Genomic DNA, 27,909 nt, shown 5'->3' on the forward strand with positions numbered 1-27,909 from the left:
GTCACAAATTCAATCCGTGTCCGAAGAGGACCGTGGGATTATGCCTACACGGCAGGTACTCACGTAAAACCCCCAGGACTTTCATCCCTCTGAAGCCTGTGTGAGGCATGCCTGGTAGGATTCGCCCCTCCGTGTGTGGCGACTTCCACAGCATCAAGCATGCGCCGAAAGTCTGGCATCGTTTCATTCAGCGTTAGATAACCACTAAAAACCTTATCTCTAAACACCGAATCCAGACAAAGCCATTCCCTCGGCCTTGGGTAATAGTACGAAATCGAATGCCGTCCCGAACTTGGATAGCAGCGGTACCGGATAAGTCGAGATACCATGAAACCGGGTCCTTGCTCCATTATTGCTCGCTGATTAGCACTAGAGTATCTCCAGAGCGAACTGCGCTAGCAATTCGTGAGCGATTACACTCCGGCGCATATTAATTGTTGGATGCCGATTATGCTAGTCGCACTTTCCAGTTCCCCACTGAAGACTGGACACCGCCCCGAATCCGCAGTGTGTGCAGTACTTTCACCAGACGCGCCACGATCTTTGCAGAGAACGCAATTTTCGGTTTCGTTGCAGATCTTGGTGACCTACCTGACCACATTTGTGGTATGCTGACCTTCTGTCTCCTGCCTGCCTTGTCGACGTGTGCCCATAGTCCAGAGACCTGTACCACTTAGTGGGAAATATCTATATTCATCATTTGGATTTTCCCGCTATTTAGGAGTTTTCTCACATATTGCTTTTTGGCCTCGAGCATTCATAGAAATGATTCCTATCCTGGCTTGTCATTCACACTTTATGGCCTTCTACACTTCGACTTTCTTCTGAGCCTTCCCCCCAGTAGCCCCTTGACTCTGAGAACTTCCGCAAATGTCTTACCTTCCGTTGGTTTAATAAGCAGAGCCAGTGACGATCTACCCCTTTTTCGTGTCATAGTATTTTCTGTTACCGGATTTCTATTTGTGGTCTCCTTGTCTTTGGGCAGATGGATCTCTGATGGCGTAGTGTGTTCTTTCCTTTTGTCTTCTTGCCTTCTTGCTTTGGGCCCTGGAAACTTTTTAAGTTTCCTTCAGGCGTATCTTCCTCTTTCCACTTTTTGCCCAGTTCGCTTTGCAGTAGGCTATCTGCGATCCGTTTGACATTTACTGTGTTCTCAGTGGGAAATGCGACTGTTTCCGCTTTTCGTACGTCTTCCGTTGCTGTCCATGTTCGCTTGTAGAAGGAGATGCGGTTCAGTATTTCGTCCAGTTCTTTTGGAGGAACTTTGGCGACCGTATACGCTTCATCACATGTTTCCTGATGAGTCTTTCTTCTTTGGCTCTAACTAGGACCACCTGCGATTTTGATTGGGCTTGTTGATTTAAGACTCGGGTTAACCAAGTCTTTGGTGCACAGTAAATCTGCCTCACTGAAGCTTTCTCTTGTTGGGGCAAGGCTAGTTAAAATGTATGGGGCTTATAATTTGTTGTTAATTCCAAAATTTTAAACATTGAGCTTTCAGAAGGTACGGTTGCTGTTTATCTTGAGGTTTCCTTTAATTTTCCGAGAAGGATATCTGAATGCCTTCCAAGAGGCCGCAAGAGTCGTCTTTGTTGTATCATCGGGAAACATTTATCACCACAGCAGCCTAGGATCAGTTGGCAGAACTCTCAAGTGTAAATTAACATAGAAAGTAGGTTTATTGTGGAATCCTGCGTTATGTAAGCATAGTGGGGACTTTACCTTTTACATGATTACGGATGTTTCTAGAATGGTACAGCTACAGGCTGGTGCCTATAATAGGGCAGTACCATATTATATGTTACCCGCGTGTATTTGGCTGATTTCTAGCATACCAAAGAGAAGTGCCATCCCGTGGTTTATTGATTGGTGTGTCACAGTACAAGGGTGTTAATATTGACATTGGACTTGTGAGGTTTGTGGTTGACGTACAAGCAGATGCTGCGTGCTCTTACGTAATATTGGGAGAACCTATATCCTTTTATAAGTTGCGACCTCAGCAAAGTCCTTCTTGTTGTGGGGTACTTATCTTCAATCCAAAAAGTATGTCTATCCTATGGATCGTTCATTTTAAGGCTCCACGTCAGGTATAGAGATAGAATCAGGAGCCTTCTTACTGCGTGCAATCGTCAGTCCTGAAATACTATTGTAATCACTAAATTTGTGTGAGCCTTTGATTTTTAGAACTATTTAATTTTTTCTCGGTTTAATTGTTAACGTAAGCAAGGAGTTAGTGATTTATGAATTTGACAGTGAAGATATTGTGGCGCGGCAGGATTCGCAGCATTCGAAATTTATTTCGAATGTTGCGAGTGCGAGCAAATAGATGGCGCGGATCTATCCACTTTGTGTGGCACGCCAAGGGAGTGGAAGATCTCAAAAAAGTGTGCGATGAATGATTTTGTTTTAGGAGACCTGTCACAAATTATAGATATCAAGTTGGGAATTGAACAGAGAAGTCTTTTTGAGTTCGTTGAATTAAAAAGTAATGTTAAGTGTACATTAATGAAAATAACATATGAATTGTTAATTTAAAAATATCTTAAATATTTATAAGGATTGTTGAAATGAGAAGTGGTGTTAATTACTTAACGGTAAAGAAATTATTAAAATAAAAAGTAATTGGATTACTTAATTGGTGACCCCGGAACTTCCTAACGCACAACCACCAGTTCAACTACCTCAACTTCAACAACGCCAATTCCAAGAACCCCAACGACGCCTCCTAGTCCCAGCACAACAACCACGGTCAAGCCTCCTCCGAATTGCCGCCACTTCGATGGACCCTCGTTCATCGGAGGAATCGTCCTTACCATTGGCCTGCTAGCCATCTCCTTCGTGGCCTACAAATTCTACAAGACTCCAAAGACTACTTCAAACGGAAACTGGATTACGTCCAAGAACAAATCGAGAAGATCGATATGCTCCAAATGCAGAAGTCTCAATTCCTCAAGGCTGTGCACGAGGTGTCATATAATTGAAAAACTCAAGCACATCATCATCCCCATCAACAAACCTTCTCTACACAGTGTACTGCGCGACACACGTCGGGACATCACCATCAGATTACTCGGCTATCGGAATAAGAAGACCCCACGACGAAATACATACCAAATGTAACCGCTGCAACTTAACGACCTGAGGAAATTCTCTTTAGTTTTACTTTAAAATGCTCGCGTGGCACGCATGTATTTTTCACTCTTCTTTAAGCGTAATGAGTTTGTCCCAACTTTTTGTATAAATAATAATAAAAAAAATTGAAATCGCTGCAAGAGACGGCGTGCAAGTGTTTAACATCGCGAGTCCTCCATTCTCATTGGTGGTGTTTTTGGTCTGCGCTGGATAGCGTCCGCTTCGTTTTTTCTCGTTTCGTGCGTGCATTTGTGGGTGCGGCCTGCCGTGTCGGTGTAAAGTTCACCGCGTTTCAGAATAAACTCACCGCGTTTGCATTTCAATCTCGTACTTTTCGTGAAACAAGATGTCTTTTGACAATAGGGACGCGGCGGGCCCATCGAACCCGCAAGTGACCGCCCTCGCCGTACGCGTTCCTCCGTTTTGGCGGCGGAACCCCGAACTGTGGTTCGTGCATTTGGAAGCACAATTCCAAATGTCCGGCATCACATCGGACGCGACCCGCTTCAACTACGCGGTGGTCGGCCTGGACGAAGAGTCCATACTTCTGGTGTCCGACGTGGTGAAGTCGACATCGTATGTGCAGCTCAAGAGCGAGTTGATCAGGCGCCTGTCGGCAAGCGAGTCGGCAAAATTAGACCACTTGCTGGCAGGTTTAACCTTAGGTGATCGAACTCCCAGCCAATTGCTTCGTGAAATGAGGCAATTGGGTGGGAGTAAGATCGGCGAAGACCTGATCAAGTCGCTCTGGCTGCGTCGGCTCCCGGAGGGCACCCAGGCGATCCTCGCTTGCGTCTCCGGTTCCTTGGAGGAACTGGCAGCGACGGCCGACCAGGTTCAGGAGGTGTACGTACGCCCAACCTTGGCGGCCGTTCAACCACCGTCGGATGAGGTGGGTGAATTGAGGCGCGAGATTGCTGCATTAACAGCCAGTATGGCCGAGATGCGGGCGACGTTGGACGCTCAGCGTTCGGGCGCCAGATCGCGAGCACGCTCGCGGTCTGCCATCCGAAAAGGGCGATCAGGTAGCAGGTCGTCAAGACAGTCCACGGACCCAGGGATTTGCTGGTACCACCGCAGATTCGGGGATAAAGCGACAAGATGTACGCTACCGTGTAGATTCTCTCCTACCGCAAAAAACTAGGTCCGCGGGGGGTCTTGGCGGCGGCCACCCAGAACGCAGCGCCACGTCGCCTAACTATTTTCGACCCTCTCAGCAGGCGCAACTACCTCGTCGACACGGGTGCGGAGGTTTCGGTCCTTCCCGTACCCCAGCATCATCAACTTTTCCCTCAACCGCTCAAACTTGCGGCAGCAAATTCCTCCCGCATAAACACGTACGGGTATAGGCAAGTGGACGTGAGTCTTGGCTTGCGTAGGACGTTTTCGTGGCGTTTCATCCTGGCGGATGTCAGCTTCCCCATACTAGGCGCAGACTTCCTGTGTCACTATGGATTGCTGGTGGACTTGCAAAACAAGTCTCTTATAGATTCCACGACCAACCTTAATTCGTCGGGACATATGGTATCTCACCCAGGCAATAATCTTTCCGTTCTTTTAGAAGACATTACCGACTCTCGTGTTCGGGCACTTCTCCAAAAGTTCAGCCAGATTACTACCAACTGTAGTCTCTCCAAACCAGTGAAGCACAATGTGCAGCACCACATTATCACTACTGGTTCCCCGATCTTCTCGAAGGTGCGTCCTCTACCATCTCAGAAACTGGCAATTGCACGGAAAGAGTTTGAACAACTCGTTCAACAGGGTATCTGCAGGCCCTCAAACAGCTGTTGGTCTTCCCCACTGCATATGGTCCCTAAGCCAAACGGCGAATGGCGCCCATGTGGGGATTACAGAAGACTAAATGCACAGACTGTTCCTGACCGATATCCAATTCCACTCATCCATGACTTTGCGCATCACCTCGCGAATTGCCGCATCTTTTCGACCTTGGACTTAACCAAGGCTTATCACCAAATTCCAGTAGCTCCTGAAGACATTCCAAAGACGGCAATATGCACACCCTTTGGACTCTTCGAGTTCACCCGAATGACTTTCGGATTGTGCAATGCGGCGCAAACCTTTCAAAGGTTCATTCACTCAGTCCTGCGAAACCTCGAATTCTGTTTCGTATATTTGGATGATGTTTTGGTCGCTTCTACCACTGAGTCTGAGCACTTAGCCCATCTCGAGTGCATTTTTCAACGTCTCCTTGAGGCCGGTTTAGTCCTAAACGTTGAGAAATGCAAATTCCTTCAACAACAGGTGAGATTCCTCGGCCATTTCATTTCCCCTGAAGGAATACAGCCCGACCCAGACAAGGTGCAAGCAATCACAAGCTTCCCGCGTCCAAAGACAGTGAGGGAGTTGAGGAGGTTCTTGGGCATGCTAAACTTCTACCGTCGTTTCCTGCCCAAGGCCGCCCATCTCCAGTCCATTTTGAACGCGTACTTGTCTGGCCCCAAAACTAAGGACACACGAGAGATCGTGTGGTCTGAAGAGGCTATCTGCGCGTTTGACAAATCTCGTCAACAACTGGCTGACGCTACGCTCTTGGCATTCCCTCTGCAAGATGCACCCCTAGCCGTTTTTGTTGATGCCTCTGACAACGCAGTAGGTGCTGCCCTTCACCAAAAGGTGGACCAAGTTTGGCAGCCGTTGAGCTTCTTCTCGAAGCAGTTGAATCCCGCTCAACGGAACTACAGCACCTACGATCGCGAACTGCTCGCCGCATACCTGTCCATCAAATACTTCCGTTTCTCCCTAGAAGGCAGGCCGTTCACAGTGTTCACGGACCATAAGCCTCTCACGTTCGCTTTGAAACAGAAGCCCGACAAAGCGTCCCCTCGTCAGCTTCGACACCTGAGCTTCATAAGCCAGTTTACGTCGGACATCCAGCACGTGTCCGGGAAGGACAACATTGTTGCTGACGCTTTGTCTCGTGTCTCCGAAGTTAACATCCCCGCCTCACTCGATTTCTCGGCTATTGCCAAGGCGCAAGTGGATGACGCAGCATTTCAGAGCCTCAAGTCCAACCCCAAATACAAATTTCGGGAGTTGCCCATCTTCGGCTCAAACCTCTCGCTCTGCTGCGAAGACTCGGAAAAGGGACCTCGGCCATACATTCCGGCCACATTTCGCAAGGAAGTGTTCCACGCAGTTCACGACTTGGCGCACCCCGGCATCAGGACAACAAACCGGTTAGTCACCGGAAAATACTTCTGGCCCTCCATGAACAAGGATATTAATTCCTGGGCCAGAGAGTGCATCGCATGCCAAAAATGTAAGGTCTCCAGGCATGTTAGGAAAGAAGTGGGCTCATTCCCCCGCACTACCAAGCGTTTCCACACCATACACCTCGACATAATAGGGCCTTTGCGAGACTCGCACGGTTATAAGTATTGCCTCACAATCATCGACAGGTTCACGCGGTGGCCTGAGGCAATACCTCTGAAAGACATCACGGCGCAATCATGTGCTGAAGCCCTCTGTCGAGAGTGGATACCTCGCTTTGGCGTCCCTGCAGTGGTCATCACTGACCAGGGAATGCAATTTGAGTCCACCCTTTTCTCCGAGTTAGGCAAACTCCTTGGTTTTAAACGCCAGCGGACTACGGCATACCACCCACAATCCAATGGGATGTTGGAACGTTGGCACCGGACGCTGAAAGCCGCCATTATGGCACGCGACGACCCGTCCTGGACGCAAGTCTTGCCTCTCGTCCTACTCGGCCTTCGAACAACCCGCCGAGAGGAGTTTGCTGCCAGCCCCGCGGAGCTGGTTTACGGGGAGAACCCGAGACTCCCAAGCGATCCGGTCTTCGACAAGAGATCGGGTCTCACGGAGTCGGGGTTGGTGCGTCTGCTGAGAGACAATCTCCGACGCATCAAAGCGCCACCACCCACTCGACACTCATCCATACCTGCCTGTTCGCCCAAGGAGCTGGACACTTGCACGCACGTGCTGATCAGGACGGATGCCGTCCGGAAGCCGCTGCAGCCTCCATATGAGGGCCCGTACCGCGTTCTCGAGCGGGGAGAACATTTCTTCCAGCTCGAGATCAGTGGTCACAAAAAGGCGGTCTCTTTGTCCAGACTGAAACCCGCGTGCGCCCCGAAGCAACGTCGTGTCCGCTTTGTGGATTAACGGCGAACGAAGTTCGGGGATCAGTCGCTGAAACCCCTAGGTTTCATCTGGGGGCGGAGTGATGTGGCGCGGCAGGATTCGCAGCATTCGAAATTTATTTCGAATGTTGCGAGTGCGAGCAAATAGATGGCGCGGATCTATCCACTTTGCGTGGCACGCCAAGGGAGTGGAAGATCTCAAAAAAGTGTGCGATGAATGATTTTGTTTTAGGAGACCTGTCACAAATTATAGATATCAAGTTGGGAATTGAACAGAGAAGTCTTTTTGAGTTCGTTGAATTAAAAAGTAATGTTAAGTGTACATTAATGAAAATAACATATGAATTGTTAATTTAAAAATATCTTAAATATTTATAAGGATTGTTGAAATGAGAAGTGGTGTTAATTACTTAACGGTAAAGAAATTATTAAAATAAAAAGTAATTGGATTACTTAAATATTATTGGATAATGAACAATGTAAACAATGGAATAAGCAGCAAAAAATGGACGGATGATAACCAAAAGTGAAGTAGATGTTGGAAATGCAGCCATTTGATTCTTACCGGTTCAACTTAGCGGCGGCTTCCTTTCTAATTCACCTTCTGGCTTTCATTTTCATTTGGTATATGAGCGACTTTGAACTTCCATCCATAATGTGGTCATAGACCTCTCGACATTGTGTTGCGATTCAAGTATTTCATTTCGCTGAATCATGCTAGGCCTTTAAACATTAGTGCCTTCTGTCTGAAATTAAACCTGAGAAATTAACGTCTACTAAATTATTGCATCAGAAACAAACTCCGTTTCGTCATGAGCAATTCGAAAAAGCTTTTATTTTGATAGTTTCATGACCAAATTGCTGCATTGTGATTTTAATTTTTCAGAATTTAAACAGTCGGTGCATGCGCTAATTGAGTTATGCACGTTAAATGCATTCAGGCACAGGTGGGAGGTTCATTAAACTTGTCTGCAGGTGAAATATTTGTTGTTGAATCAGCGTGTCGTTGAACCATAATAAGTTGTTGAGTAGTTTGGTTGTCGGTTGATTGGGTGCTTGTTTATGATTATTATGGAGATGAACTAGTTTTGTTTGGGTATTTTAGATAGTCAGACCCTACATCTAGCTTGGAATCTACGGTTTACGTTTGGTTGTAGAAATCATTATCAGAAGTGACAAAGAATTTTGAAATTTCACCTAAAGACTTCCTAGAAATTTGATATCTGTTGAAAAATACCTAGAATTAAAAATTTGCTTATCGTGTTTGTTCTTTAACTGCCAGCTCACTATGTCGGTTTCCGCGACAACCATTATTTTTATTAGTTGTTTGGGAAGGCGTTTTTGCGTGTCTACTCATATCTAAATAACCCTTGTTTGCTTACCCATCATCACTATCAATGGCGCAACAACCGGTATCCTTCGCAAGGAACTCCAGACACCCCGATTTTGCCCCGAGGTCCACCAAGTCGATATCCCTAAAAGCTGTCTGGCATCTTGACCTACGCTATCGCTCCATCTCAGTCAGGGTCAGCCTCGTCTTCTTTTTTTACCAGAGACATTGCCCTTATAGACTTTCCGTGCTGGATCATCCTCATCCATACCGATTAGGTGATCTGCCGACCGCTATCTGTTGAGCCGGATTTTATCACAAGTTGTAAAGATTACCGCTTTCTGCATATTTATGTGTATCCCAGCCTTTAGATCCCGCATTTTCAGCGCTTTATGTAAATTTCGCGGGACCAATCCACGGTTGGAACTACTCCGATCTTTTGTAGTCTCCAAGTCTGCTTCATTGCCGTAGCCCCGGATTTTTCTTACTGTTTTTCAACAATTTTCCCGTCCAACGGTACGGCTACATCAATTATGAACCACGTGCGTTCTTCTTCGGTGGCAATAGTGTGATTCCACAATAGTTTGACCCGATTGTTGTCCAAGATCCTCTGCGAAGTATGCTTATAATAAGGGTGACCACCAAGTTATACTTCAACGCAAAGTTTTGATGGAGAACCTTGCAGACGGAGTTATGGCGACTGGTGTACTCGGTACTGCTCAACAGCCTGCACGCAAGTGTTGCGTGCTGGATGGTCCCTTCTTCACAGTTGCATAGCCTACAACTGGAGGTGGTGATTGAGCAGTCATGAAGGATGTACCGTTTGTAATTTTTTGCTGGGGGTGAAGCATCCTGAATTGAAGTGAGGAATGCTTCGGCCTCATAGAATAGTAGATCATTAGGCAATCATTTGTTGGAGGCTTCCATGTCAATGCCTGGCAACAACAAATTCTTTATATTACCTCCGTGAATGGGTTTTCCTTTTCACTTGTCGATTTTCTGTTGTACAGAAGTAACATTCGACATGGGATCCCATTTTCTGCTTTCCAAGTTCAAAAGAGACAATTATCTGCCATGACAGTGGCTTGATGTAATTGGCTAGAAGATTGTTTCTAAAAGAAAAACTCACAAAGAGAACGCCCTTGATTGTGGTGCAATTTTTTTAAATCAAGTACCTCCCTAATGACTTGGGATAGTGGAAAAACTACAGAGGGCTTAGAGAGTCGCCTTTGAAAATTCCATGCGTGATTGTTATCTCCTCTGAGGATACCGATAGTTTCGTGCTTCAATTCTTCATCAGGAGAAGAACGACATTCGGGTTGATTTAGTGCAAGCGTAATACTTGTAGTAATCCGAAATGTGATATGGAGTGAAATGTTGACTTATAATCGATGTAGATTGTCGAGATATTTAATTTTTTGATTGTCAGTCTGCTTTACAGCTACTGTATTGACAATAAGCTGTTCTTACAGCACCTGAAGCCTCTTGCGCATTTTTTTTTTGCTCCTCAGAAATCAATTAATCAAGGTGGAGATGTTCGCGTAGCGAACTGAAGTAAAGACCTTGGTGGGAAGACAAGTAATTGGTTGATATTTTGAAGGGCAAGAGGCACCCTGTTCTTTGGGAATTAGATAGGCTATCCCTCTAGTGAAAAATTGTGGAAAGTTATGAATCTTGTCAACTCCTGGCGCCTTCCAATTACCTGCCTTCTCAAGGGCTATTTCACAATCGGCTTCAGTGATGCCAGGCGTGGGTATTTTTGGAGAGCCTTGCATGAACGCATAAGGTGTGGGAGCCATGCTGCTTCTAATTGGCAAGGGCTGGTTTGTCGCCAAAAGTCTCCTGTCTGATCCAGATCGAGATTACTTTGTTGACCTGAGTTGTTGAGATTTTTATAAAATCTTCTATGTTTTTGGAAGAACAAGGTGTTGTCTGTCCTTGGCTAAAAGCTCTTTTGATATCTACGGATGCAATTGCAGGATACCACGAGTTATACTTCCGCCTCTCGAGCATTTCTGCGATTAAAATATCATTGGAGAGATGTTAGTTGCCAATGATGTCGGCAACACCTCTGTATGCTCTTCTTCCAATAAGTGCTTGAGCAACGCGAGCAATCTTCTTTCTGAACTTTTCGACTCTTTTGTTGAGTGTGTGGAGACGAATAACTGTGGCAGCTGTAACATAGATCAAGCTATGAACTTATGTCACAACAATCTTGCTAGCTTAACGATCATCCGGAATTCTGTCAACCGCAGCGATGATATTGTTAGTTGCCGAAGTAAACATTAGTTTTAGGATCTTTGGCCTAACCCCTGGGAGAATTTCAGCATATTTTGTTCTTTCCTTTCGATTTTGATAGAATTGTTCACCATGAATTTCTTCTCAAGGGGAAACTGTCAACCAACGTTACGATGGAGCAGTTTTTTAAAGACTACGAAAAAATTTTCGGTTCTTGATCTCAACAATGCATGTGCCTATTCAGTGTTGTCAATTAGAGAGTGTTGTGCAAAAATCCAATTACGCCAAATTGTTCCTCAAGTTGAAGCCTCGGCTCAAAAGACGTAATTTCGACCCCATCGAGGATAGAGATCAATATACCCACATAAACCATTTGGAATAATTAAGACTTGCCTTTTCTATTTGCTAGTAACATTTATTATGCTTGAAAATACCGATATTTTGGGAGCCATTTGTTCCCTTCATCGGTGCCAACAAATCCAAGACTATATGGCTAAGTGGAAAAATTAATTTAAGTATCTCTAGAGTAGGAGACAACAAATCTTCTTCTTTCTTTAGCCTTTGTGCATTTCAGAAGCGGGGTCGCCTCGTGTTGAGCGGTAGCGTCATTTTGCACGGGCAAAGGCCTTATCTGGATGGATTCGCAAATCACCATCCACCGTACTAAGCCGTCGTTATTTCGGCCGCCGTTTTGCTTATTTCTTAACAACTTCGATGTTCACACCAATCTTGGCAAGTGAATTCTCATCAGCGCGAATACCATCGAAAACGGTTCCTGCAATTTTTCCCCGATTGATGCATCACTATGTCGATCGCGGACTTTAGATGTGATCATAACGTGCTATGCCAATGGTCCAAACTAACATCTTCGTCTCCATTACCGCGAGGCATCGTTCGTTGTATTTTATATTTGGTGCACAACCTTGGAAGACGGCAGGGCGGACGACACTGTGGTAAATTTTGGATTTTAGACGTTCGTTGGTACGTCGATCACAAAGAACGCTAGTTGTAGAACGCCACTTCATCCAAGTAGCCCTAATTCGTGAAGCAATTTTATTACACAGTTCACATTTGACTGATAGCGTTGATCCGAAATATTTAACTCGCTTACTTTTGGGCAGGTGCCTGTTTCATGGGGATCGGTCGTCAAAAACTCAGTTTTATTCAGATTGAATCTGAGACCGGGTTGTATGAGGGAACGTTTGCTATGAGAACTGCTATGCTAGGAAAACATAATCTTCATAAAGCAGGGGGAAGGGCAGGGCAGGATGGATGTCCTGTGTAATTCTGAATTTCTTTAATAAACTTGAAAAATTTCGGTTACTTTTTGAAAAGACTTCGCACTCGCATCATTATTGTCAATTTTCTGTTAATAGGTTGATTACACTGTAAGGAAATTCTTCTAGTTCACGAATTACTACTAGGTACGCCTTTCTAAGGCGACGCATTGGGCGCTGGGATAATGGATTGGATTTTATGGAATAACCCCAATGGAGTTGTCGCATTTTCTTTATGAGTGATTTATCTACTACTACTTCCATTTTTTGATCAATCCAATCCGTCCACGTGTATCCAATCCATAGCCTGTCGAAGGGCCCAAATAATCCGGTAACAAAAACTGATGAAACATGGAACTTCCGAATAACAGCAGCTTTTATTTACTACTTCCATATAGTAGCACAGAGGGAACATCCGCTACTGTTGTTGTGTTGAGATAGTTACATTTCCAGATTATAGACAGAACAGAAATGGCAAATTTAGCGTTTTTAATACGATGAGTGACATGAAATTCGGTGCCATTATCAATCGAAATAACGCTACTTAGATACACAAATTTTTAGACGCCTTTGATTTTCTGCCCATGCAGTACCATGGTTTTGTTGTTGTTTATCTTCAGCCCCACTGCGCCTCCCCAATTCCAAGCTCCAAGCTGAGAGCAAACAGATAATAGCGTGTCGAACTATTTCAGGAAAGATGGCTTAGCCGTTTGAAACCCTCCGCGATGTCCAGCCGAAACCACATGGACAACGTTCCCAATGACGAGAAGAAATGTGGTCCATATAGTATCATGCAGACAGGAAACTAGCCTGTTCTCTATTCAAGCCTGTTCAAGCTGTTCCTTGATGCGTTCCAGGTTGATTTTAGTTAATATCTTTGCAACAACAGGAAACAAGCCTGATTCCCATGGTACCAGATAGTCTGTAGTGAACCACTCTGGATGAGTTCCCGTGTAAACTTGTGTATGATCGTTGTGAATACAGTGTTTTCCTGTACTACCACGTCCCCGTGGCAGATAAGAAACCTGCCATTAGCATCTTTCACAGGGCAATCGAAATATAGTATTTACGTCCACCTATATCTTATTTTGTGATATGTTATACGATGCCGAATTCGTAATTATTTGCGCCAACTTCTTTTTCCCTGAGCAACGTATGTAATAGTGGAGTTCTTTTTATCACGGCATACCCTGCGGAACATTTCTCGTACTTTTGAACGACAATGGAACTCTTTCAACCTAGCACAGCTCTCAGCTCCTTACGTTCACCGATCCGCCTCCACGTTTTCACATTCAGCCCGGTCTTGTAAAGTCCTTTTGGGAAATGGCGGATAATTTCGTACGCACCAGAGGTTCACGGACTTTTGATGGCTGCTCAGTGCTCATCAATACTGCCTTGGGAGTGTAGAAATTTGCAGATTCCTAAGCCACACATTTCTACCCCTTTTACTTGCCTTTAGCGATAGTCATAAGATACGATGAGTGTATTTTTCAGTCTTAACTCACAGGGGAGGGATTTTAATTTGAGTTTGAAAATGGCATGAAATCGTAGGTACTGATATTTTTGTGTTTGAAAATTTGCGTTTTAGGGATATTCAAGCTTTTCATTTGCATAACACGCATTTTTATAGGTATAACAAGCCGTGCCAGGACTGGAACAATTCGTTTAATTTGACCTGGAAACATTGAACGCTTTGGTCACTTGTTTCCAGATCTGTTTCCACTTGTTTTTAGTATCTTGTCTGGCTCTCTGGGTAGCTGTTAAGGTCAGTCTCAATTTTTATAAGGGAATTTTGACGTCCCAGTGCATATTACTTTGTTTCGAATGAAGGTGGAAATCTTGGAAAGAATTTGCTGCGCCTTCCAGGAACTTACATTCATTCAAACCATTTCCACTCTTCTGTCTATATTTTCGTGCAACCATCGTGAGGTATTCCTTTGCGGGTATGGATATGATCTACAGCAACCCGTTTATATCACGCGTCTGCTGGCTTTTCCAGATTTGCACTCTTGGAACTTTTTCTGCATCACGGCTATTGTGGCGTTTATCAAGACCCAATTTGCCTATGATCTCAGAACCACCACCAAACTGTGGGGTCGCGTACCTACCTCCAAAGTGCAGTTCAACCTCCTTAAACCTCCCACAATCGAGCATAATGTGTCAGAGGCTTTCGGGTGTAGTGGCGTAATCACGACAGTTGAAAGAATCGACAATACCATCGGAGTTACCTTGCCATTGCTGCCTTCTCCTGTATAATTCCTGTCCAATGATTCTTCGGAAATCTGCAGCCACCTCGAAATCGCTTTCCTTTTCTCCTGGATTTAATGCGCTTCGTTAGCTAGAAGATCTGTAGGGATCATTTTCATTATGACATACATATCTCTTCCGATGTTGCTCTAAATGCTCGACGATTGAGTTTTCTAGCTTCAGTAGCAATCAAATTTTGTGCCTTCAGTTCCCGTAGTTTCATCACGGTCGAATCGCCTTCTTAAAATTTTTTCGGTGATTGCGGTGCCCCCGGTCGTCACATCCTCTGAGAAAGATTTAGAAAGATGGTGTAGTAATCACTATGGGTGAAGCGATCATTCTCCGGCAGGCCATACCTTTCGCTGACGAGGTACTGAGATATGTGAGCTCATGTGTTACACCTTAGGAGGTAGGAGCGCAACTAGCGGCGGTTAGCATTGAGGTAAAGTAAAGGTTTCGCTTGGGTTTTAGTTATTTCTGAGCTTAAATCTCTCTATAATCTCTCTCTCTCTATTACTTGTCAAATTTGCATGTTCCTGGCTTACCAGACGTTTTCCGGGAATAATTAGAATTTAGTTCATTGGTACACGTGTCGCCTATTTCCACGAAAGATTTAGTGGGAGGTTTGGTAGCTGCATACAGAACCATTCAAGGTCCAGCAAATTGAAAACTGACATCAGGCATCGATTCTAAATCCTAATTTCTATTTGACAATTTGATAATTCAAGGGATATACTTATGTAATTTTAACAAAAGAATATTCGCTTTTCACACAATGGAACCATATATTACAACAATAATATACATAACGATTTAGATGACTGTGAATTTAAAAATATTAACAAAATGTTATAATGGCTTATTAGTGGACGTTTTGGTTGTCTTTGCAATTGTAACTTATTAATAACTTAAATAGTATGTCAAAAAAACATGTAAGAGATCCTTACGTATATTCGAATACTTCGTTCATAACTACCCACTCCGATATCGCAACATATCATCTGAAGCAATTTCATAAAACTAAATATTTAATAGACCTAAAAACGAAATTCAGCCCCATTTCCATGTATCTTTAATCATATCTGCTGTTTTCTCTCCAATCATCACTGACATGGCGTTTGTGTGTGATGTTGGCGGAAATGGAATGACGCTGGTGTCTGCAACTCGTAACCTTAGGATTCCATGCACTTGGAGCTGAGGATTGACGACAGTGGTAGGATCTTCAGGAATTCCCATTTTGCATGTAGCTACTTGATGATGAAGTGTGTAGGACAGGGTTCGAATTGAACATCTCCAGTAGTTATCAGATCCGAAGTGGTGTTCCCGACATTGAGGCAGAGGGGTGTCATGTAATCTGGCGCCAAGTCTTTGTAACGCTGGGGATTGACTAAGACGTATGGCTGCTTTAATTCCGTACAAGAGTGTTTCTACATCTTCCTGCCTGGTGAAGTACTGTGGATCAATTATGGGCCAATGGAAGGGATTTTTATCCCGGAGATGGATATATCCTACCGATTTGGGATGGAATAACATGATTAGCGTTGAGAAATGATCTTGCGGGATAGTTTCTAGTTGCTTAAAGACGGTATCATAGACATCGTCCTTGACATTGGCACCTCTTTTAAGTCCAGTGCCTTGATCTGAAGCAAAACTTCCAGGAACAAAAATCAGTTCGACGTCAGGCATATCTGGAGGTTCTTCAGAATTGGGAGTTTTTACGAAAGCTAATGCTTCTACCCCGCCGATTAAGGTTAATCTACCTCTGCCTTTAATGTATTGCTTGAAGTCATTCACATTCAGATCGCTGACCAGGAGGGTGTTTCCAGTGGAATTGAGAATAAAGGTCGGGCCAAAGTGACTCATATGATCGTATAGAAGTTTACCCACTGGCAAGTCTTTTATGAGGGGAATTTGTAGTTGATTTAGGTGTTCTTGAGGTCCAATTCCTGAGAGCATCAGAAGTTGTGGAGAGTTGAAAGCCCCGGCGGAAAGGATGACTTCCCTCTTTGCACCGACTTCATATCTTTTTTTCTTGTATGAATATTCAACGCCATATGCTTCTTTGGACACTGGATTTATCAGAACCTTCGTCACTCGCGTGTTTATCATGACGTGAAGGTTTGGCCTGAATTGAATTGGCTTCAAAAATGCTCTGGCTGCACTATGACGACGTCCTCTGAGTGTATTAGCTTGAACGAATGAAATTCCTACTTGACTTTCACCATTATAGTCCACCTCGTTTAAACCAGCTTCTACTCCAGCTTGTACGAACGGCCCTACCATGCCGCTCCTGTAAGGTACATCTTCTGTGCTCAGGAGACCTTGTGTATTGTGGTATGGTGAATTCCGCCAAGCTCGCAAGTTGGCCCTTTCCGATTTTAGGAAATACGGTAGTACCTCTCGATATGACCATCCAACATTACCGGCGGCTGCCCACCTATCGAAATCCCTCCTATTTCCACGATTGTAGATCATATAATTGATTGCGCTAGTTCCTCCCAATACTTTTCCTCTGGGCAGAGCACATTCGTTGTTGTTCATTCCGTAACATGCATTGTATTGAGGTGTGGATTTGTAGTTCCAGTTTGACGAAGTACCTTGTAGAAAAGCAGCAAGCGCCGGAATTTCATGGAAGAGATTTTCTACCCCACCTGTCTCTATGAGAAGAACGTTCCATTGTGGATTTTCCGTGAGACGGTTGGCGATGACCGAACCGGCTGGCCCTGAGCCTACTATAATGAAGTCGTACACTTGTCTGGCGGTTTTAGGACCTTGAAGAAAAAAGAAAACTACGTATAAGTTAAAGTATTCGAAGGACACTGAAAGGAGGTTTTGGGAATATTTTCGGAATTCCATTTTCCGAAGTATGAAATTAATGTTTGACTTCATGGTTTTCGAACTTCTGTCACCTGTTCCTACTACCAACTGTTCATAAAATTTTCATTTTGCCGTAATGTAAGTCTACACAAAAATTACAATGAATTTTGTCCCTCGGGATTCCACATCGGAGCTCTACATAAAAGACAAGAATTGAGAGTTAGCGATTTTCATCACGGATTCCAGTGATGGCTCCGAAAATGGTGCATTTTTTTCGTTTGTATATTAGCGTTGCTTAGCTTCCAATCTAAGGAAAGCTTAGTTTAAATATTCTTGTTCTAAGGTTCGACAGGTGTTGACTGGTACGTCATTTCGGTTGACCAATTGAACCAGTCTCAAGAGCAATATGCCCTCTGCATCAGTTGAGTCCTCCCATCTTTTGGATGGGGCTCTTCGAGGCCATTTCCCATGGACTTAACTTACGGCTATTGTATTTTGGTCATCTCCTGGAGGTTCATTCATTTACTGTTGTACCGTTTGGTTCGAATTTATTATTTAATGTATGCTTAAATTAAGCCGGCCACCTGATGTCGTTTTTGGATTAAGTCAGAATATCGAATTTGGATTTATGGTTTCCCAGATAATTGAGTCTTTTTTTCCCGTTTCGTCTCCCACTTTCCTGATTGACGTTGCTGTTTGTCCTCTTTCTTTGTCTTTTCAACAACAACGTTTAATCCACAAAATGATAATATCAAATTAATTCTTCTAGTATTAAACACAGTAATAATTTCCATTTGACTGATCGATACCAATAGCGGATTTTAGGAAACGCCAGTGGTGTACTCATTTGAAGCAAGATCCTGTTGGAATGATGTTTGGAAATACAGTCAGAATTTCTAGGATCAAATCATGAACGGAATATCAAGACAATATAGTACTTCACAGGACACGAAAAATTTGGATCTATCTCTTGCTTTGTCGGCATAATCTTTCATGCTTGCATGTAACTTCAGGTTTCGCACTAGTTTTGGTTAGTCTTTTAGATTCGGAGCAAATAAGGTCAAGGTCTTGAGGGCGAATGCAAATTTTTCCTTCACAAACCAAAATCCTTCTAGTTTGTCATAAGTATCCTCGTATAATGTTGGATTTTGGCTCCAAATAAGTTCCACTGAGAGCTCTCTTCGTGCGATTTCCCGCTTTACTAGGTAGTTCTAACTATATATGTCTAAGGATTTGCCTGGTATATCGCTTAATGTCTTTCTCAATTTTTACGACCTACTCTTTGAATTGATAGAGAACAAGGTAGACAATGCATCCGAAATACCAGCTTTTATTAAGGAGCTCCATCGAATATAGGTGATCGGTTTACTTGGTCTCCGTTGAATATAGTGATGCAAATAGGCTGGAGAACCAGTTATTTAAAAGGAATATAATTAGGTTTTTAAGAGGTGCTCAGAAGAATGCCTTATAGGAAGAACCTTCTTCGATTCAAGTTAGGATGTCGCAGGATCCTCAGTTGTCCTACGATGCTAATGACGGCGAAAAGTGCTAAAATCGGGAACTCTCAGAAAAGTGCTAAGTATGAATGGCCGGAAAGAAGAAAGGGTTTCAATAGGTACTAGGTCCTTAGGAACAGTCGTTAGAGTTCTAGAACAGTGATAAAAATGCGGAAAATGCCGCAAAAAGTCATACAGACAGTGAAAGTTATGGCTCATGAAAAGGTAAGGGCGAACAAATCTTTCGGATTTAATTTTGGAGCTGGGAACACAGTATTCCGGGCCGACCCAGGGCGACCTCTGAATGTGTACACACGATACTGGCAGTTCGGAGTGTGGAACTCTGCATGTGCCTTAAATAAACAGTAGAACATTTTTTTTGAGAATCGTGTTTTCATCATCACCATCGGCGCAACAACCGGTATCCGATCTAGGCCTATCTTAATAAGGAACCTGAGTTACCCTGTTTTTGCACCGAAATCCATCACTCCGATGTCACTAAAAGTTGCCTGGCGTCCAGTCCTACATCATCGCTCCATCTGAGGCAGGGTCTGCCTCGTCTTATTTTTCTACGGTAGATATTGCCTTTGTTGACTTTCCGCGCTGGATCATCCTCATCATAAGGATTAAGTAACCCGCTCATTGCGATCTATTCTGCTGGAGTTTGTCCACAACCAGGCCAGATGGTCGGTCGTGGTATCGCTCATAGATTTCGTCGTTATATTGGCTACGGAATCCTTCATGTCCTTGTGGGGGACAAATATTCTCGTACAGTAAAAGTTTTATCCTATGGTGAGACGTTTCGAGCAGAACAGTTTTTGTAAGCTGAAATAGGCTCTGTTGGCTGACAACAACCGTGCGCGGATTTCATCATCGTAAGAGAAATTATCACAGTCTCAAAGTTGTAGTCTCCTATCTTTATTGTTTTTATTTGACCAGTGTTATTTGATGTTGTTGCCTGTTTGGGTTTAGGTGTTGACGTTGCCATCATGTTTCGTCTTGCCTTCATTAATGTGCGCACAAGATCTCGCGCCGTCTGCTCGATTTGGATGAAGGTTAATTGTACATCACGGGTTTTTCTTCCCACGATGTCAATATCGTCAGCATAGGCCAGTAATTGGGTGGACTTAAGGAGGATAGTGCCTCTCGCATTTACCTCAGCATCACGGATCACTTTTTTTCATGATTAGGTTGAAAAGGGGACACGACAGGGCATGTCCTTGTGTTAGATTGTTGTTGATGTCGAATGGTCTCGAGTGAGCCTGTTGCTTTTATTTGGCCACGCACATTGGTCAAGTCGATGAATTACACGGGATGTTTCTTCTATGCTTGGTGGTGCTAGTATTTTTTCATCGTCTTCAGTTGGCGAGACCTCTAATTCGCCATCGGTCCAATATGCCGATATTGTTGGAAATCAGATTTTTCTTTTTGCCTCGGCAGGATATGCATCGAGGTGTATAAGGTTTCATCCTGCTGACTGTTGGTAAAACGTTCGCGCTTGATACGGTTGCTCCCTTTACTTCTCGAGTTCACAGACCAGTTCATTTTCCTAGGCTTCCTTTTTCCGTCTGTAAAGTCGCTTCTCTGCTCGACGAAGTTCGCGATAAGTCTCCGCGCGTGCCCGCGTTCTTTGAGAATGCAGCATTACTTGCTGTTGTTGTTGCTAGCTTATATTCATCGTCGAGCAAGCCGTTCCGACTTTTTTACGACTGGAGCCAAGTATGTGTGTGATTGTATGTATCAATTGATAACGTTCTCCACAGCGATTCTGAAGATGATTTGTCAATAGTTCATCTCAAGAACCTCTGTTGACTGCGTTGTTGATATTGCCTTTAGAAAATTGAGTGATAATAGACTGTAGAGATCGGCAAAAACAGTGGCTTGGTAACAGTATCATGGCAACTTTTGTTCTCTCTAGTTCAGTTTTGGCAGTCTGTTTGGTACCGAGAGAGACTTGAAAAAAAGATGGTCCTACGACGAAGAGGAAGTTCAGGCCGCTTTGCGAAATTTTTTTATTCATAGCATTAGTATCAGTATTATTGCAATTATGGGATAAAGTAAATAGTTCTGGACCTTTTTAAGACTTTGGGTAAAACAAAATCTTATTAAAATCGGCTTACTCTCTGTCTGTCAAACGTACTTTTGCCAAAAACGGTTTTACTTCTCGACACGAAATTTGGTGGGACGTTTGAAACTGTGGAAACGCACGCATGTACACATCCATTTCGAAATGCTGTAATACACAACTGGCTTTACCAAACAGAAAATTGTCAAAGAACTTTTTAAAGCATGGTGTTAAACATTACTCTTTATCCTTACTGCACACTTCGTGAGATATGGCTCATTCAAGGAACTTTATACTTCATCCGATTTGCAAATGATGAGTATAAGCCAACAGACCGGACAGGGATTGACTAAAGCTTGAAACCGGATGAGGATTGTTCATGCGAACCGGAAAGCCAAATTCTTATAACAGCATCAACTCAACTGACTTTGTGGTATGCCCTGTGCTCGAATAACGTACTGCCGATGACGCGGTAGTGAAAATTGCTTTATTGTCACGGACAATCACATTGAGATCACCCATCATGGTCAACCCTTTCCTATACTGGTTGTAATTGTTTTTAGAAAGCCTTCTTCTCGGAAATCTCAGTTGCACAGCACATCATGATTGTATTGATCCGTAACATGGATTAGAATATTTCAGTCAAAATTCTGTCAGAAACTGGCTACCCGGTCTTCAGAGATCGCCTTGCAGCGTCTGCTATCACTACGCTAGAGTAATAAAGCATAGTGCCACAAGAGGGAGAAAACCACTCCCCTGGGTCCCACTATTGAATTTCGCTTAGGCCCAGAATGTCCAGGTTATGTCAGTGGAATACCTGATCAAGTTGGAGAAAGCAAGCATCGTGGAGGTCCTCGATACCGCTATTAACACGTTGTGTACACTCAGTTAAAGATCGCCAAAGAGTGTAATCGGTTGGGTCAGTCGCCATCCGAGACGCTTTTGACGTTTCGGGAGCAAGGAAGTTTTGAAATTTGCAGGTTGCTGTTATCACATTTTCCGCTTTTGCAAAACGATAAAATGATTTTTTTATGTTGTCTTGTCAGGTTGCCTCGAGAGGACGTCTGCTGTGCTCGGTATCCACGGGGTTGGTACTACCACGCTTGAAGTCCGTAAACCATTGTTTTCCAATTTCAATCAATAGTATTGATGTCCGATAATATTTATCTGGTGCCTACTATGATGGTAGCCTTTTTTTTTATCAAAAACAATATTTTATCTTCTTTCCATCGTTTTTAATAACTCAAAACTTGTTTCATTCAATCGGTTGTCAGTTAGATATTAATGACCTATCTTGTAGTTGAGCATATAGTCCTTCAGGATAGGTCTTAACGATGACTATACGATTTGATACAAGGAGTGTCTTGTCTATAGGTAGTACCATGTTGTAAGCTTCAAACTATTTTGTATTATCTCCTTTATATTTTTGCTTATTTTGTTCACTTTCTTTTAAATGTTGTTCAATTTGTTTGAGTAGTTTGTGCGAGCGAACATAACTTTGATTTTGAATTTCCCGAGATACCAAGAGGGTAGAGCATCTCATGGCGATATTTATTTGCATTTGAGACTTAGGGTGAATGGACATGAGAACAGATTGTCTCGGATGTTCCTCTATATCGGTCTCTACGTCCGGGCGAATCATTTTTACTTTTTTGTAGTTTTAAAATTTGAGACCCATTCATTTCACAAATTCTCGAGTAGTATCAAGAACCTTTCCATAATTGAAACACTTCAAAAAGCGAGATAGGGGTGTTATATATGTATGCAATATCACAAAAAAGATACATGTCACCTTAAAGTGTAATACCACGTTACCGTCACCCCACCACCACCGAGTAGAGAAACGATGACAGTATTGCTCTTCTGAAAAGTATTCTTTTATAATCTCGTAGTGATGTGAGGTCGCATCACTAAACATCACCGAGTAATGCCATAATGTATTCTTCGATACATCATGCCGCCCTTATGAGTACAAGGCGGCTGTGCGTTTTCACGAATCATAATTCCCTGTTTCCTACTCGTGAAATTATTGTACTACGGTGCAATTTTGCTTTTAAAGTTTCTGTGTAAAACAAAACCTTATTAAAAATCGATTCACTGTTTGTCCGCCACACGCACTTTTCTCCAAAACGGCTAAACCGATCCGAACGAAATTTGGTGGACAGATGTTAAATATGAAATCCTATGCATACAGCGAGTGACATAAATTTAGGTGCAGTTTAAAGGGGGGCTCCCCATACATGCAAACCGTCTGGGGTATCAAATGAAAGGTCTCGGAAAAAAACTGACTAGTTTTGGCGCAAATTGCAAAGTGCGCAAGTAAGGATTCAAAATGTGCGCACTTAAAGTGAGATAGGACTCATTTACGGAAACTACCCAACCTAAAAATCTGTAAAAAATCAGGAAAGTGCGCTTAGATGAAATCTAGACCTCAGTGTCCCATTCCGGTATCTGCTCAAATAAACTTACTAATAGTATATTACCAATTTTTAGAAATTTATTGAAAAACCCCCCTTAAATTCATCCTATGAAAAACCCCCCTTAAATTCATCCTATGAAAAACCCCCCTTAAATTCATCCTATGAAAACCCCCCCTTAAATTCATCCTATGAAAAACCCCCCTTAAATTCATCCTATGAAAACCCCCCCTTAAATTCATCCTATGAAAAACCCCCCTTAAATTCATCCTATGAAAAACCCCCCTTAAATTCATCCTAGGACTACCAAATTTCACACCATCATTGAAGACCATGTGTCCGTATAACTGCGTGGTTAGAGCACAAGGCTGTTATACGAAAGATCGCAGTTCAAATCTCACTGGTGGCAGTGGGATTTGTATCGTGATTTGACGTCGGACACCAGTCGTGAATAAGTACCTGCGTCAAATCAGCGCGCCAACGGAATGCCAACCATATTGCCTCCTCCAGTGTACTGTAGTGTACCGTTACGGTCTTGAGTAAAGTGCTCTAACACACTTCAAGGCCCTGATTCAATATGGATTGCTGTGCCAACGATTATTATTATTATTATAGAAGATCATATTTCGCATACACACGCCAAATTTCATGGAAATCTGGGGACAAAGTTATAGCAATTCAAACTTATCAGTTTCGTGGGAGTATATCGCACCCTAAGCCATACAAATAAGGTGCTGGCGTCAGAATTAAGGAGAATAGGTGACATTCGAATGAAATATTGGGTTGGGGAAAAAGAAATGTCGTATTTTGTCTATAGATTGCGACACTTCCACATGTTTTGTGTTGTACTTATCGCATCGTTCTGGCGTAGTGGATGTCGAAGGTACACCCCGTACTGGTAGGCCAATCGTCGTAGAAACCGATAAAATCGTCGAAATCATCCAAGCGGACCAGCATGTGAGCATTCGCTCGATTGACCAGGAACTGAGTGTAGACCATAAAACCGTTTGGAACCACTTGCAGAAGATTGGATTCCAAAGAAACTGGATGTTTGGGTGTCACACGAGTTGACGCAAACAAATCTCTTGGACCGAATCAACCCCGGGGATGCTGATAGCATTGACCCGCGATATTTAAATCGCTCAGTTCTGGACAGGTCACTGCCGCTAACAGATCTGAGCGATTTAAATATCCCGTTCAATGCTATCAGCCAATGGAGAACTGCATTATGCTCCTCACATAGGGAACACAAAACCTTTTATACCTGAAGCGTCAAGCTTCCGGTTTCCCGACTTGTTTCTTTTCTTGTTTGAAAAGAGGTCCATTCATTATCTACCGAGCGCTATCGTATACTATTTTATACTACGAATGTGATAAATTCAGGAAAAATATCATTCTGGTGATAAGTAATATTTGGTACTATCGACTGCGACTGTGATGTTTGTAATACTACTTTTTTGAAAAGGTGATGTGATATCACCTGGCTTCCCACTTCACCTGCTCTTCATTAATTTAGAGAAGGTTTTAGACAACGTGAAAAGGAAGTATATCTGCCATGCTCTATGTAGGAGAGGCATAACAGAGTTAATAGCTGTTATGAGAGCGACATATGACGGGTCAAAAACCCGTGATTGAAGTGACAATGAATTGTAACCCATTAAGAAAGGAAAGTAACTGCTTTACTGGAAGAACTATATTGCGCAGGACAGTCAAGGGAGAATGCAAGTTTCTCCGCAAGTCGTGCGAAGAACTGAAGTATATTTGGGCAAATCGACGATAGTGCATATGTGTAGTTACTCCACTATGGCCACATAGGATTTATTTATAGCAAATACAGAACACTTCTGGACCACTAAATAACAATTTGTGTGGTGATTCATCAGTACAGACGGACATAGTTGTCAGTGCAGACAGACATGACAACTTATAATTGAAATAATTTCTGGATAAATATGGGGATATGATTATGTAGTTCTAATCGAAATGTGGGAAGTATTTGGTTTTCAACATGTTAAGGCCTTTTTGCCTTGGAAATCTAGGAGTACACACATCTTATTGGCGTGGTTTGTCATGAACCTTCTGCGGAAGGAAGAAGAACTTGCAAGTAATTGATTAATTAAAACAAATCGAGGCAAATCGAGTTAACACTATCAATGTTACCAATGATGACCATTGAACCGAAACTTTTTTCACCATATTAGTTGGCTTGAAACCCTTTTGTAGATGTTATAGAAATTTAGAGTAGATTATCATGATAATCTTATTGGTATTATAGGAGAGATGATCTAAGAAGTATTTGCTTATTTTTAAATTTCTGGAAATGGCTCCTGATACTGTCCTAAGTTTTGGGAAAAGGCGCTCAGCTTTCAGTCTCAATTGAAGGGTGGATTCGGTTTCGGGTTTGAAAAATAATTACTGAAGTCTTTTTATCTTGATTGTGGCCTCATATAAGCAAAAACGGAATTGGAGAATCTATGATGGATAAAAAAATGTTCCACTCAAAAATGGGCATGAAAAGGCATCCTCTTGGTAACAATGTTATATGTTAACCAGAGCGAGTGCATGAATATTGTCTTATATGTTCAACTTGGCTATTTACTTGCGCTTAGTCAAGGGCAAGCTGAGAAGTTCAAAGGGAGGAAGCAACTTGATTCCATTGTGGACATGGAGATATTGATTTGCGTGGAAGACAGGTTTGGTAGGATTTAATTTCCAGTCAAGTCTGCCGCCACTTATTATGATTCCGGATGGAAGAATGGAGAACATCAACCAAAACTTTTATTATTTCTTGACATTCCATTTATACGAAAGAATTATGGGAACCAGCTTCAGCCAATGCAAATTTCTTATGATGATGTCTCCAGATCGGGTGAATGCACTTTTAACTACTCACAATAGCGGAAAAAAATTGTTGATTCTATGGAGATCTCTTGCATAAATTGTGGTATGTCGACTTTACCACAGATTAGGACGGCTGAGATAATCACTATTATAGCATTTTTGGTGCACTTTTTGAAAGGTGAATGGTAGTAGAGTTTTTCGATTCCCCGAATCTTTTCCTTGGACTACCTTATTATTACTCTAGCCACGTAAATATTCGCCAAGAAAGCATTGACTTTTTTATATCTTTTTTTTTGGGAATGTAAAACAAAAAATGGGCTTTGTTAACATGATGAGCCTGCTCTGTTTTGTTTGCGTTCCCGTCCCGTGCTACTGTCCTGATGAACTGCAGGTTCAATTACATTGCCGCTACGTGTCCAGCTAAATCGGTGTAACACTTTTAGCCCAAAAGGCACGTCCCAGATTTTATATGGTCTGTCTCTAGTATCTCTAATTGGCTAGTGAATGGCCCAAACAATCTTATTTTGTATGTGAGTCACAAAAGGCAGGTCAGTGTTTCAATTTTCACGTTATTGCATACTTCCTATTATAAATGCCACTTTTATTTGGTAATATTTGAATGACTTAGACACATTTCATAAATTGGTCAGACAGGCAGATTGCAACATCGAATCACGTATCGCACATCATGCTCGCTGTGTCATAAATAAACATTTTTCAAAATAGAGGAAACATATCGCTTTCAAGTTTGAGGTTACGTGTTTCGAAAAGTTTGGATTGTAACAGTCTAATTTATTATGACGATTTAATTTAATTTAATACTATCAAAGGACACTTTTCTTTCACTTTTGAACTAGCACATACTAAACTTTCTGTACCCGAATTTGTTGTCATCTTAGCAGATTCTTTCAGCGATAATTTTGTCCGACAATTAGGAGACCACTATCTCCTTTATTTTCTCTTGAAGTTCGTTTCACTTACCTACAATCTGTTTCTGTACTGAAATTACACTTTCGTTGCCAAAATTCAGGATATCCTCTAAATATGTGGACATGATACTGGGTAGACCATTATACAAAATACTTCCAAAGGCGGAAGGTACTAGCGCTAGATAGCACACAAAAAACACAAACAGATTCATATCACACAAAAAAGATACTCTCGATATACAGGTGGAGATGATGTTAGCCGGCTTGAAGTCAAATACAAAGTGTAGCTGGAAACTGTCTGCCGATTCTGAGGAAACTGAAAATGCTCAAGATTTCAGTTAAGATGATTACGAGATTATTGACCTCGAACGAGTTTTATCGGTCCCCGAATGTAAGCAAAAAGACCTTAACGAAAAATAGTTTCAGAATTGTTTACACGTTTTTTTTTTAAGCGGGATATGTGTGTCAGCCAGCGTTTATGAGGCAAATGAGTCAAGATGGGTGCAGTAGATCTATTTCATCCAAGAAACAGGTTAAGAGTAAAAGTCTTAGATTAACCCCGGGCGAACCGTTTCAAAAACCTGTATTTCAGTTATTTTTAATATTCATAAATAAGTTTCATTATCTCATTTTTAATTCATGATCGCTGTGCTCACATAACTACACTTGAAATTTATCTTCGATCCTTTTTTGCTGTTTTTTAAGACTAGCTTGCGTCTTGGGTGTTTCGCACTCGCGAGCCGAGCTTTTGCAAGAAATCCACTTTGTTGAATTATTCAGTGAGGCTCAAAATAGCTACAATAAACAAAAAATTAACGATTTTATGTTTATTATTATTTATTCGGCTTGGGTCAAAGTGACCATAACTTTGTTCAAAATCGATGATGATTGCCGCCACGATCATGTTCATGTTCCGGTTGGTGGTAAATCAAGGTCCTCTGAGGAAGTGCTTTTACATGAGTTGGAGATTTGATAGAAAAAAACTAACAAGTTAAT

The 27,909-nt window shown here is 42.6% G+C and overlaps 2 protein-coding genes across 4 annotated transcripts in view; one reads left to right on the forward strand and one right to left on the reverse strand.

The window, feature by feature from the left end:
- Positions 1–27,909, forward strand: part of LOC119655906 (flotillin-2) — a 364,992-nt gene that overhangs the window by 56,065 nt on the left and 281,018 nt on the right. The gene's annotated exons all lie outside the window — the stretch shown is intronic.
- On the reverse strand, positions 15,133–27,372 carry LOC119655903 (glucose dehydrogenase [FAD, quinone]-like). Its single transcript, XM_038062059.1, has 2 exons — positions 26,966–27,372; positions 15,133–17,119 (listed from the first exon to the last, which is right to left on the reverse strand). The coding sequence occupies exons 1-2, from the start codon at positions 27,123–27,125 to the stop codon at positions 15,399–15,401; spliced, it is 1,881 nt and encodes a 626-aa protein (XP_037917987.1). The 5' UTR covers positions 27,126–27,372; the 3' UTR covers positions 15,133–15,398.

This window comes from Hermetia illucens, chromosome 4 (assembly GCF_905115235.1).
Source record: "Hermetia illucens chromosome 4, iHerIll2.2.curated.20191125, whole genome shotgun sequence".
Lineage (NCBI taxonomy): Eukaryota > Metazoa > Arthropoda > Insecta > Diptera > Stratiomyidae > Hermetia > Hermetia illucens.

Excerpts from the sequence above, each read along its gene's own strand:
- LOC119655903 (XM_038062059.1), bottom strand. The coding sequence starts at position 27,125 with ATGAATCTGTTTGTGTTTTTTGTGTGCTATCTAGCGCTAGTACCTTCC. Across the intron at positions 17,120-26,965 it reads AGTACAGAAACAGATTGTAG|GTCCTAAAACCGCCAGACAA; the intron begins GTAAGTGAAACG and ends TTTTTCTTCAAG.